The sequence below is a fragment of the Megalops cyprinoides genome, chromosome 9 (assembly GCF_013368585.1).
Source record: "Megalops cyprinoides isolate fMegCyp1 chromosome 9, fMegCyp1.pri, whole genome shotgun sequence".
Classification (NCBI taxonomy): domain Eukaryota; kingdom Metazoa; phylum Chordata; class Actinopteri; order Elopiformes; family Megalopidae; genus Megalops; species Megalops cyprinoides.
Genome location: NC_050591.1, coordinates 29,262,094 through 29,274,878, shown reverse-complemented (window position 1 = coordinate 29,274,878; position 12,785 = coordinate 29,262,094). Strand labels below are relative to the sequence as shown.

Sequence of the window (12,785 nt, the reverse complement as noted above, 5' to 3'; positions counted from 1 at the left end):
GGACAGCAATCCGAGAGAATATGTTTTTATTTCATAATTTTTCACCAAAATGCTGTTTGTATTTCAAAGTTTTGAAAGTTTTGCTGGATTGTCGTTAGTAACGACTGAGAGCCGGCTAGGACGTAAAAATCACCGCAAAATTGGAATAGAGGGACATCTAGTGTTCGTTTCGCGTGAGGGCGGTATGTCCCTCTTAGCTTGCCATACTCGGGAGGGTTGGGCCTGGGATCTGTTCATTATACGTAGGAAGGGGCGCATGATTCAGTGTATCCCAGTTAGCGAGCTAATCAGAACTAATCATATAAACGAGCAATGTCAGTGTGAGGTCGGGGTTACAAGGCGATCTTTGGACACGCTTTACAGACCTGGAATCAGCCATTATTTCGGGTTTTGTTCGCTCTGTATCATCTGACATAAAGGGGTATGTCAATGTTGTAGCTACTGTTTTGTACCTTTTCAATTCATTTTTGCCTATGTAGTCTAAGTAGCAAGCTGGACTGGTGGCAAGCAACTATCATGTGACCCCCCTAACTTGTTCTGGCTCGCAGCAGGTAACGTTAGAGCTAGCTGTTTAAATTACCAAGTCTACCTGCCCTGGAATTACTGACTGTATGGTTAGCTATCGCTAAGATCGTCCTGGCTGGCGAAGTGTTGCACTGTTGATAAAAGAACTGTAAAGCGAGCTACATGAAAGCAACAGATGATTCCCTTAGCAAGTCTCTTTAGCTGGCGAGCTAGCTGGCTAATAACGACAGAAGTTGTAGCTGGTTTCTTATTGTTGTTGGTTTATTTTACTCAATTGGGGGTATATGGTTAGCCAAATTAGGCCAATCTTTGTCTGTGTCAAAGAAGTTAGCTACCTCGACAGTCTGTCTAGGATGTGTAGGTGTGAGTCATAGTTGTTTGACAACTAGGCTAACTAGACCTAGCGAAACACCCCGTTACCGAACTAACGTGTACTGAATGAACTTCCCAACTTGCACGCAGCCGAAGCGATGAAGCATGCATCGGTTAAAAAGCAAACGCAGTAGCCATTTAATTATATACTTTGGTAAGCACGCAGGGACTGGCTAGTCGGTCAGTTAATTAGCTGTTTATGTTAAGAGCTCAAGACAAGATATGATGTCGTCTGGTCGGATGATAGTGTAATGTATTTAGCTGGCTACACAACCAGCTACGTACTCTGCAAATATTGCTGTTTTGCTTTAACTGCTAGTGTAACATTTATCGCTGAACTGCGTCTTGTAAAAAGGACAGCTGGATGTCTGAAAAGTATGGGGCTTTAAATGTCACAGTATTAATAGTAAAATACATTACTGTTGTTGTACGTCTCCCTGAGAGACTTGTTCTAATTCGACTGCCAGCTGCTTGCAGTGAAATATTCTTGTATGATCAGTCTTGTCGCTCTTCCTCTCTTTAGGCATGGAGAAAGCAAAACAAGATGCCTTCGATAAAGCCAGGCTGCAGGTCATAAAGGACGGCTATGAGAGGGCCTTCGAGTGCATTAACAAGGGCCTGACAGAGGACGAGGCAGGGCGCAAGGAGAAGGCCCTGGAGTTGTATCGCCAGGGCCGGCAGCACCTCCTCAGGGCCATCAGCGTGCCCTCGCAAGGGGAGGAGTGCGTAGGGGCCTCCTGGGACTCAGCCCGTCAGATGCAGCAGAAGATGCAGGAGACTCTGAACAATATCACTACCCGCCTGGCTGTGCTGGAGACCTCCTCTGAGTCGGGGACGTCTAGCGCCAACGGGTTGCCCAACAACGGCACCGCCGAAGCAGCCTCCCAGTCCCTGTACCCGAAGCTTCCCACGAAGGAGAAACCAGAGAGGCCGGCCCCGCCCAAAGTGCTTTCCGCCAACGGTCAGGCGGGCGGAGCAGGTAGTGCGACACCATCAGGGAGCCAGGCGACCCCGCCTGCCCCCCGAGTGGGAGATTTGCCCCCAGCCTACACTGCCCAAGCAGCCGAAGGCCACCTCAGTCTCTCCTACGGCACGGACTCTGGGGAGATGTCCGTCGTTGGAGAGGAGTTCTACAACCAAGCGCCCAGCTCGGCCCCACCCCTGCAGAATTTAGGGGAGGACGGGGAGGAGCTGCTCCTCATCCCTCGAGGGGTACAGATATTTTTTGTCACACCTGACGGGCAGGTCAGCGCCCCCTCTTACCCTGGCTACCTACGTATTGTCAAGTTTACTACCAAACCCTCGGACAGCGCCCCCAACAGGCCCCCAGCCTTCCTACAGGTGAGAAATGGTGGAGGCTTATTTGTTGTGTCAAGGAGAAAGTCTACAGCATATCTGAGTTTCAAAGCAGATCTTTGTTAGGCTGAAAGCAGTAGTGTAGCAGTAGTAATAAATCTTACATTGATTTAATGCTGTAAACGAACTTAGAATTGAGATGGGAGGTTATCTGTCCCCTGCAACACCCTGTGTCATGTGAGATCTTTCTCAGTCAGTGGTGTTAATCCCCGAAGGTCTTTGTACATGATGTCATCCTTGGGGAAAATCCCAGCATTCAGCTAGTCATGTGCCCTTAAATCTGTTGGCAGGTGGTTGACTTTTGAGCTATGAGTCAGCCCCTGATCTCCTGACATAGGCATAGGTATTTGCTGCAACTGTGTCACCTGTGTGCGGCGACAGCACGATGTCTGCCACGTGGAGGTAACAGTCCGAGCTCTGTGAGGAGTGGAAGGTAGCATTAACACATAGCGTGACAGACAGTCTGTTCTGTCTGTCACAGCGTTGCAGGTGAAGACAAGCCGTCGCCTGTATAATCTCCAGCTAGATTTGCATATAAGACAAGGGGACTGCTATCTGCTCTGGGTGAATGATCCTCTGTGGTGCTGTCCAGTAATCCATTTAACTCTGTCACTGTAAAAGGACATCCAGGTTTTATAACTGAGTCTGGAAACTTATCTCAAATGTACACTTGTTTTGGTTTGTATATAAGATGGTTTATACTGCACAGTGTCCCCAGGTAAGACCTGTAGTCAGGTGAACCCCACAGTTAACACATCTCAAAGATGCATTAAACATAAGGCAAAAGGCAATTTGATGCTTATTAACACGATTATACACATGCTTTTGCAGTAATTATAAATGAACATAAAAATGTTGACATTAAGAGAGGAGAGCATACTTAGTCATACATACAATGTTTTGGGAAATTTTGTACTTGAAATATTCCCTCAGAATGGACAGGATGTTAGATTAGGTGAAAATTGCGCTAACCTTTTGTGTTTTCTCACAGCGAGCGTATTCTGTAGCACACAATTAGTGAATTTAATTAACATCTTTTAAGGAACATGTTAACAAAAACGTTGCTTCCACAAAGCCCTCTCCAAATGAACACAAGATACAATTTACGATCATCTAGTAAACACTCTACAGCTTGTACAGGCCCTATAATTGTTTTTGTGGTTTGTTTGTCTGTGACAGCGGGTTTTATTTAGATATGGTAATCCTGTGGAGAATCTGTCTGAGGGCTTTGGTTCTGGCCTTGTGTTGGGGAATTTCCCAGGACAGACTTATTAGGGGTACCAGCTGACATCAGTTCTTCCTCTGAGACAGAAGGAGGTGATGGAAAGACATTATGTAACTGCCTCTCCTGATGGTAACGGACAGGAATTCTGGGAAACTGAAATAACAAACACGGGGTAGCCAAATGACCACTGTATTTCAGTCACTGTGTTCCAGGCCCCTCTCATCACTCTCCCATGATATGAATCTAATTATGAAGATGGGGAAACTGAGAAAGGGAAAATGTTATTTTCATCTTGTTTTGAGTGATGTTATGTGGCGCAAGGGGTACTGTACCAGGCAGCGATGTTTTGTTGTTGTAGTTGGATTGCTCCAATCCCTGGGGTCTCCCTCTCACCACTTGAAATAACTTGTCTTCGATCCAGTGTTGCACAACTATGGCCAAACGGTGTTTGCACCAGATTACACAGCAATAATAAGTAGGTGAAAGAGCCACACAGCTGCACATCATTAAAGCTAATACAAGGCTCTTTTGAGCATGTGCCATCATGTTTACAGGGAAATGCAAATTATGTTCAAAATTTGATTTGGATTTCCATACAACACTATGGAATGGTAAACCATTACTTGCCAGCGAGGCAATATCCATTTTTGCCTGCATATCCTAACTTAATTGATCTTACTGCTTTATTCAGAACAGTTTGAACATTTGAACAGTTTTATAAATTTGGATGCCCTGTGTCAAAGGAGAATTCAGTTTGAGCATAAATGAGTCTCCTTCTTATGTTACACAGACACAAGACCAGTGAGCACATTTAATCTATTGAACCACCTCTTGAACGTTGTTCTAATGGTCCTACATCTTACTTACCGTTTTACAGGTGTGTGACTGGCTTTACCCACTGATGTCCTCAGACTCCCCAGTTCTGCTGTGCAACACCGGCGTGTTCATGTTCCCTGACATGATGGCCCCCACTCCCGGGTCCTACGTGGGCGTGGTGCTGTCCTCTGAGCTGCCTGCGTCAGAGTGCGAGCTGTTTCGGGACCTACTCTCTCAGCTGACTGATCTCAGGGTGCAGGTGAGGCCCTCCTGTAGGCACGTCCACAGTAACCTTCTCCGTTGGCTTTTGGCTGTCACACGAGAGCGGCAAGTGCAATCACGCAACTAACACGAAGGAATTTGGCCCTTGATTTTTATCGGCAAAAAGTAAATCATCTCATTAACTAAACTGGCAAAAGCGAATGGCTTGCTCTGATTTGTTAAAACTTTGTATACTTCTGCTTTTTTAAATTCCAAATTGCTTTCTTCACTGAATGGAATGACTTCATTTCATTGTAAACGGAGCTGCCTTTGAAATGCAATCATGTACCTGGTTAACCATCATGTGTATGTCTTTCCAGATTTCAGGTGTATTTGAGACATTAAAAGATGTGTTTGAAAAGGTACTAAAGCATTGTAACACCACTGAATGTCAAGTTTAGTTTTGTCCATTTGGCCTGAGAGTCACATTACACGCCTCTAATTGGGCTTGCTTCTCATGCCACTTGAAGGACACAAACAGTTGTTCTGTGAAAATTGACTAATAGTCTACTTAGCCATTTTCAATTAGCATGTATGTGTAATTTTAGCTTGAAATGAGTTGTTTTCTGGGAATAGGCTTATAAGTAATAAGTATAAGTAAGCTTATAATAATGAACTCCATGAATGAAATGTGTTGGGGCAAGCACAAAGCACCCCAATGCTTATGGGTTCAAGCTGGCTGGACACAGGCCACACGTGATTAAATGACGCTGTTTCCCATCACGAATGGAATGTTAAGGATCTTTGTTCTTGATCTTGATTCCCATATTACCGATGTAAGAATCAGATTAGCATTTCATGGATCTTAATGAAATCATTTCCATTTTGGCACATGAGCCAATAAGTCGTTTTCATCAGCGAGGGCTGAGGTACTCAGAAGCATCTGATTAAGCTGATAAGCTGGTGACCTTTTAACTATGTTTTTACTTCACATTATTAATGGTGCAGTATGGATTCCAGATGAACCTGACAATTTGGAATCCAAATGCTGATCAAATATTGATCAGATGTTTACATTGTAGACCAGTTTATGAAAGTCATCCAACTAGAGCTTCAATACAGGTACATTCAGGAAGCCAGTGTATTGTCATTTTTGACCAAGGGCCTTCTCATGTCATCTTCACTTCACCACTGACTCCCATGAAGAACTAATACAGTGAGAAGTGTCCATTTGCATGTCGTACATAAATGACAAAATGTGATTTTTTTAATAACAGCTTATTATGAATGGAAAGGGTCAAAGTCTGTCTGTAATACAGTAATTATCAGCTAGTCTGATAAGGTTTGAAGAAAAGAGGTACATTTAGTTTGTTATCCACAGTCTCAAATTCGAAAGTTTGAAACACTTGTTTTTAGTGTTCAATGGATTCTCTTACAACTCAGAGTGCTTGACGATTCAGATGGTGTGTACAATGTTCACTTGCTTCCAGCTGCATGCTTTCTTAGCAAAAGCTCTGAAAAGTGCTTTTTTGCCACAGCCTTGACATTAACAGACAAGCTTGCCTGCTTGCTTCTGAACTCGCATGCTTTCCAGTAGAACGCCCACATCAGCAATCTGAGGAATTAGAACGGGCAGGAGCGGGGAGTTAATCGGACATAATGCTCTTACCTCCCAAGAACACGGGCCTCTCTTTTTTTGCCTGTGGAGTCTGAATGAATGAAAGTTGAGTCAAGAGCAGCAAAGGAGGAGAATTTAAAGATTTCATACTTGTGACTGTTGTCGCTTTAATATTGGTTCAGTTGTAAACAGTTTTTTTTTTTTTTTTTTTCCTTGCCAGTACATCCAGGCTTGAGGACAAGGGTGTGGTGTCTTGTGTTCTCAGCATTATTGATTTTGACCTTTGTTAAGTAGCTTCTCTGGAGTCTACAGACATTAATCTAACAGGCTGAGGATAGCTGTGGTTCATCAGTGTTAGTTGAGAATGACGAATTTTGTTTTGCAGTAGGAGGTAACATCAGTGCAATTGAGAACCACTGTCTCTCTGTTTGCAGAACAAAAGTGCATTGTTTGGTTTGTCTGAAAGACAGACAAAGCGCTGCCGAAGCATCATGTTTACAGTGTGGTAAAAACGAAGCTTTCTTTAATGGGAACGCATATTTGGGTCAGATGCTGTCAATTTTCAGATTTGGAAGTGAAAATGCATAGATTATATTAAGCTCTTAGACAATATGAATATCACGCAATAGGCCTACACTAATATAAAATGCATTTATATGCCCCTTTTTTTTCATTCCCTTGTCACCTATGCTTGGAAATTACATGCTTGAAGAATATGCTGTCCCAGTATCCTCTGCTTCTTAGTCAGTATTCTCTGTTTTATTGAATTCTTACTGGTGTGAATGTGTTTACAATGTGAAAGGCCCCAGATGAAGCAGGAGACACCATTAACCTGAGCCAGAAGGTCCCCTTGGTCCCTCCGGAGGAGGGTGAAAAGCCCTTGCCAGAGTGGAGTGAGAAAGTGGCCCATGGAATCCTCTCAGGTGAGTCTGTGAGGGAGAGGGAGGGCCCTATGTCCTTACATGGCAACCCTCCAGGCATGTTTTAACACAAACAAGCTGTTCACAGCTTCTCAGCTTGTGGTAACAGACAGTTGTACAAGTGACAGGGGAAGGAATGTGGGCAGAACACAAGGGAGTTGCAGTGTTTTAGATTGCAGTAATAGAAATGGAGGGTTTCATTTTTATTTTTTGAAATCAGTTTATTTAGTAAACTGTTTTATCCATTAACTGTACAGGTTTCGTTATTTTAACTGTTAGAGATTTCGTTTACCGGAACCTGTAAGCTATGGTGTGCAAAGATTAGCAGTGATCTGTCACTCACTCACCTTTTGCTTCTCTTCACAGGGGCCTCATGGCTAAGCTGGGGATTGGTGAAGGGGGCAGAGTACACTGGAAAAGCCATCCACAAGGGGGCGACAAAACTGCGGGAGCACATCACCCCCGAGGACAAACCGGCCACCGTTAGCCCCACCGTCAGCAAAGGGCTATATGTTGCCAAGCAGGCTACCGGGGGTGCTGTGAAAGTCAGCCAGTTTCTAGGTGAGGGGACAGCTCTGCAGTCTGCAGCCCATCAGTGATTGGTACTCCCAATAAGTGTTTAGACTTGAAGTTGGTTGCTTGTGTTTTGGCAGAAAGACCTCATTAGAATGAGTTTAGTGTGCGATCATTCAATAACCAAAAAAAAAGTAAACGATGAAGTAAACTCACTACTATTTCAAAAGCCTAAACTTTTTGTGTTAGATGCAGGGCCAATTCCAGCTTGTTTAATCATGGGCATAATGATAGCATTTACCTGCCTTTTCATGTGATCAGTCAGAAATTGTTGGTACAGCCAGTCTGCCCAGACGGTTCTTTAGAGCTAAGCCTAGTTAGATGGCTATTTGAAGGGAATGTCAGATCTTTCCTTGGACAATATGCTTTTTTTTTTTTTCTTTTCTGGAAGTATTGTGAGGTTGTCCCATTACACTGAGCGGTGGTCATAGCACAATCTCACGCGACGGTGCGCTATGCTGTTTCAGTGGACGGGGTCTGCACCGTGGCCGGTGCTGTGGGGAGGGAGCTGGCGCCCCACGTGAAGAAGCACGGAGGCAAGCTGATCCCAGAATCCCTGAAGAAGGACAAGGAAGGACGCTCCAACATCGACGGGGCCATGGTGGTGGCAGCCAGCGGGGTGCAGGGTGCGACTCGTCCACGGCGTCCAACCAGTGAACGATCTACCACAGATTTATCAAACTGGGCATATCACAAACTTTACTCAAGTTGCAGCTGACATGTTTGGGCTCGGTTCAAGTATCCTTCAGACGGCCTCATTGTTTTGACTTCTGGGAATAGGTGGCTCGCATCCATCCAGCTCTTCTTTCCTTGGAAAGGGTCTTTCAGTGAGGCTGTAGTTGCAACATGCGAGTCTATAAGAAGCCAAGTCCAGTGTGCCATCACACAACTAGAGATTTTACTACACAGTACCAGTCGAAACGTTGGACATACCACTCATAGAAGGGTTTTTCTTTACTATTTTCCACTTTTTAGAATAATAGTAAAGACGTCAAAACTATGAAATGACACAAATGGAATTATGAAGTGATCAAAAAGTGTTAAACAAATCAAAACCATATTTTAGATTCGTCAAAGTAGCCAAAAATATGTTTTAAAGCCAAAGTTTTTTTTGGAAAGAAATTCATACATAGGCATGAGCTTTACTCTTTATATTTGTCTAAGAAAGAAATTTCAAGCATGTAAGCACAAGTCTTTAGATCAAAATGTCTTTGAATGCATGTTACCCATTATCTTAATCAGGTGTATCTAAACTTTTGACTGGTAATATATGTGTGAATGCTTATGCAGGATTTGCAACCATGTGGACTGGCTTGGAGGTGGCAGCGAAGAACATCACCAAAAGTGTGGCGGCAGAGACTGTCACCACCGTCAAGCATAAGTAAGTCTTGTTATTTTTGGCATTTCCGACAATAGTGTCACATGCAGCATTGTCCTGCCCCCCCCGTTCGTTTGCATTTCTTGCCTGAGTCGTATCAGCCAGCGCATATTGAAGCTGTTACGATTGTTTCTGAGTGGAGTTTGCAGTGCGTCTTTTGTTCTGTCCATCATAGGAGGAATTTGAAGCAGATGGGAGTACAAGTACTTACATTGTCTTTTTCCCCCCCCTTACTTTGCAGATTTAGGGGTCTACAAAATCTCTTCGACCCTCCTAACACCACTAAGCAGTAAAACTGAGATTTTTTCCCCCTTATGAAAATCATCCTTGACCACCAATGGTCATGGGAATTCTCTGGCACATTTGCATGATGGGCACTATAATGACCAGCTTTGTAAGGTGACCTGCTGATAAACTGCAACAAGCTGCACCTTTCTGCTTTATCAGGCTGTGCAGACTTAGTTGTAATTTGCTGTCATTGCTCAAATAATGGCCTAATACAGCCTAATACATTTTCTTATCAGTTCCACTCCTACATGAATGTAATGCACCTCAACAATTTAAAAATTAGCCTCTAGCTTTAATCATGGTGAACCAGTGGGATGCTAATTGGGTACTGTTTACACGCTGTTCATGAACCAACTGCTTCATTTCTTTATTGTGGGAAATCTTTATTTCTGTGAAACGTCTGAAACAAAGCAGAAATTCTGTATTTTCCAGTCCACAATGTTTACTTTTAGAAAGTTTTTATTCACTTAATGTAGTTCATACTGACTTGGTGACATATTAGATATCTGAGTCAAACTCAAAGAAGTGCACAAATCTCAGCACCTGGACTGCACTACATTTAACATTAATAAGAGTGGTCTTTTCACCAGTATTAGCCAGGTTTATTTGGAAAATATTGATTAGATTGACTAAAACATTTTTAATAGTGTCGTAATAGTCCTTTTCTGGTAGCCAGAGTGCTCTGATTGTGGAAGTAATAATGATATTTTATATGTGAGAAAATACATTTTAAAGCTAACATTTCAACACTAAGAAGAAGCCATACCGAAACAAGGAAGGGCATCTGATATAGAAATCTTAGTTAAGTGTGAAAAGCTTGCATTTTATGTGATCTGTTAAGATGCTTAAGTTGTTTTTAGACATCAGCTAATTTCATGCATGCATGAAATGGCCTGTTGTACTAAATGGCTGATTAAGCATGCTTTAAAAGCCTATTGAAGCCTTTGAAAAATACTATGTTTATGCAGACTACAGATACTGTTGCACAAACTTGAACATGCATTTTCAGTTAGGAATAGTGAATGATTCCCAAATATTTATCAAAGTTAAACAAGAACACATATTTGGTGTTCAACATCTATTAGAGATTTCAGATCTCCAGCTTCACACAGAATGGGTGTGATTGCATGGGTGTGACAATGATCTAATGATGACCCTTTACCATTCAGTTAAGACAAAATCAGATCACTGATATCAAACCCAAAATACCTGTATTCAGCTGTCATAATCAACAGCTTTACTAAACGTGTGTTGTCCCATTGAATAAGTGCTCTTTGCATGGCGATGGGCTTACAGACTTTGCATGCCTTATTCTGCTCACTTCACTGTACCGCCCATGCAGTGGCTGCCCCTCACTCATTCTTCTCATGCCCAACATCCCCAACACCCTCCCTCCCCTGTCCGCCTCATTCTCCACCCCTCAGCTCATCCTCGTAGTCTTATCCCCTTTGCTCCCCTTTTCTCTCACCATCTCAGCCTTCTTCTTCTCCTCATCTCATCGCCTCAGGCTCTCCCTCTCGGCCCCCTCACCCCCCCCCCCCACCCACCGCACCCCCCCCAGGCCCCTCCCTCTCGCCTCCTCTCACCCAGTCTCGATTATTTATGGTTGTGAAGGTACGGAGCGGCAGCCGGCCAGGCCACAGACCACGCCGTCAACTCGGCCATCAACGTGGGCGTCACCGCCTTCAACATCGACAACCTGGGCATCAAGGCCGTGGTGAAAAGAACAGGCAGGCACACGGCCCAAGCCATACTGGAGGACTACAAGCTCCAGGAGAAGGCAGAGCCGGAGAAGAAGTCGGTGGAACCGAACAAGAAGGACAAATAGCCTAAACTTCTATTCTAATATTTCAACTCTTGTATACTTCTTAGAGCCTTAATATATTATCCATATTCTTATAAAACAAAACAAAGATATTTATATTTAAATGCTTTATATTTTACTATTAAAATGCTATGTCTGCCTAATAGTTTGCATTATAAAAAAATGTCTTTATGGGTTTAGATATCTGGTAAGCACTTTAACCTTCACTTTACCTTTTCTTTATGAGAAGATGAGCAATGAAGGACAAGTCTGCTTTAAAGATTGGGTTGAGGTGTGATGGCTGTATTACCTGTGTGCAATTTAAGTATGCGCTGGATGTGAAATCTACCTGCTTATAATTTAACTAAATATATATTTTTAGTTTTAACCTCATCTGTAATATTGATAACGGTATGATGTCTGTTTCAAGACAAGGCTGTAAATCTATGAAGGTGTTTTCTGGTCTTATGTGTTTTATTGTTTGTGTCTTGGAAGCACTGTGTGTTTATCACCTTTATGCACTGGACTCTGCAGGCTTGACCTCGGGAAGTGTGCTCACTGAGATCTCACAGTGTTTCAGGGTTCTTTTCAGTTTCTACAGGTGGACTTTCTGTTAGCCGGTAGCTAATATATGTCTAGCAGATTGCCTCCCATGGGCTCACACACTTCTTAGCAGCTGGCCTGTGCAGTCTAGTGCCAGTGCTAAACAATGTATTAACTATTTTTTATTTCCATCAAAAGCCAACTGCCACTGTGTGTTTGTCTTATTGTTATAGTTTTTGACCCATTGCATACTGTTTTTTTTTTTTTTTTTTTGGCTGTCATACTGTGAAGGAGTTTTTCTTTTCATTACTCATTTTCTTGAAGTTGCCCTTTTCAGAGCAATGTTCAGTTTGTATTTTTTTTCCATGTTTTCCATCCATGTGAATGAATATTTACTTGCTGCTCAAGGGTACCTCCCCACACGATTAAAACGCAGTTCTCCAGTCAGTATCAATCTCTCACTGCATTCAGTATTCCATAGGCCCCCCAGAACATCCAGTAGGAGTGCCTTCAGAGGAATTTTGGTAACATCACCAACCTACCCAGGACACGTTTCTGGAAACTTGTAAAATAAGTACATTGGAAATATTTCAGTTAATCCTTTGAAAACATAAGTTATTATGTACAAATTATGATTGCGCAGAGGAAATTTCCCCATCTGAAGGCGATCGTTGTCATTTTTAGTTGTTTGCACTGTGTTGCTTTCTTTAGATTTGCATAGGTCCTACAAAAACAAATGCCTGTGAGCTTTCACCAATATCATGGTGAGCCTCTCTGCATACTGTTACCAGCCAAAACCACATTTTTACATGTTTTGGGGTGGCACATGATCATCAGCCATAGATAAAATGCAAACTTGACCAAACTGAAACTTTAAGTTACAGTTCATAGGTTTCTAAATGCAAAAAATATCACCGACTAATACATGCATAAGAAGGTGTGAAGATGCATTGTCTAACATATATACTGTACAAATTAATAAATGGCATTGGTTTAATATCTCTTGAGTCACTGCCCTTATTCACCTTTTTCAATAAACTTTTGATGAGGTAAGGTGTCAGCCAAACTAATTGTTCTTTCAAAATAATAAATGTCCATAACAAGCTACATAATAATAACTACATTGTGTCACCTAGTGGCCGTATTAAGAGGTTGCACCTGAATTG

The 12,785-nt window shown here is 42.7% G+C and overlaps 1 protein-coding gene across 2 annotated transcripts; it reads left to right on the top strand.

Moving 5' to 3' along the window:
• Positions 1-257: 257 nt before the first annotated feature.
• LOC118783177 (spartin-like) lies at positions 258-12,600 on the top strand. Of its 2 annotated transcripts, none has more exons than XM_036536911.1 (8): positions 258-421; positions 1,421-2,238; positions 4,356-4,553; positions 6,916-7,036; positions 7,400-7,594; positions 8,074-8,232; positions 8,897-8,987; positions 10,887-12,600. In XM_036536911.1, exons 2-8 carry the CDS (start codon positions 1,423-1,425, stop codon positions 11,098-11,100), a joined length of 1,794 nt encoding a protein of 597 aa, XP_036392804.1. In that variant the 5' UTR covers positions 258-421; positions 1,421-1,422; the 3' UTR covers positions 11,101-12,600. The 2 variants fall into 2 exon arrangements, with proteins under 2 accessions (XP_036392804.1, XP_036392805.1); XM_036536912.1 differs by lacking the exon at positions 10,887-12,600 and adding an exon at positions 9,226-10,788.
• The last annotated feature ends 185 nt before the right edge of the window (positions 12,601-12,785 follow it).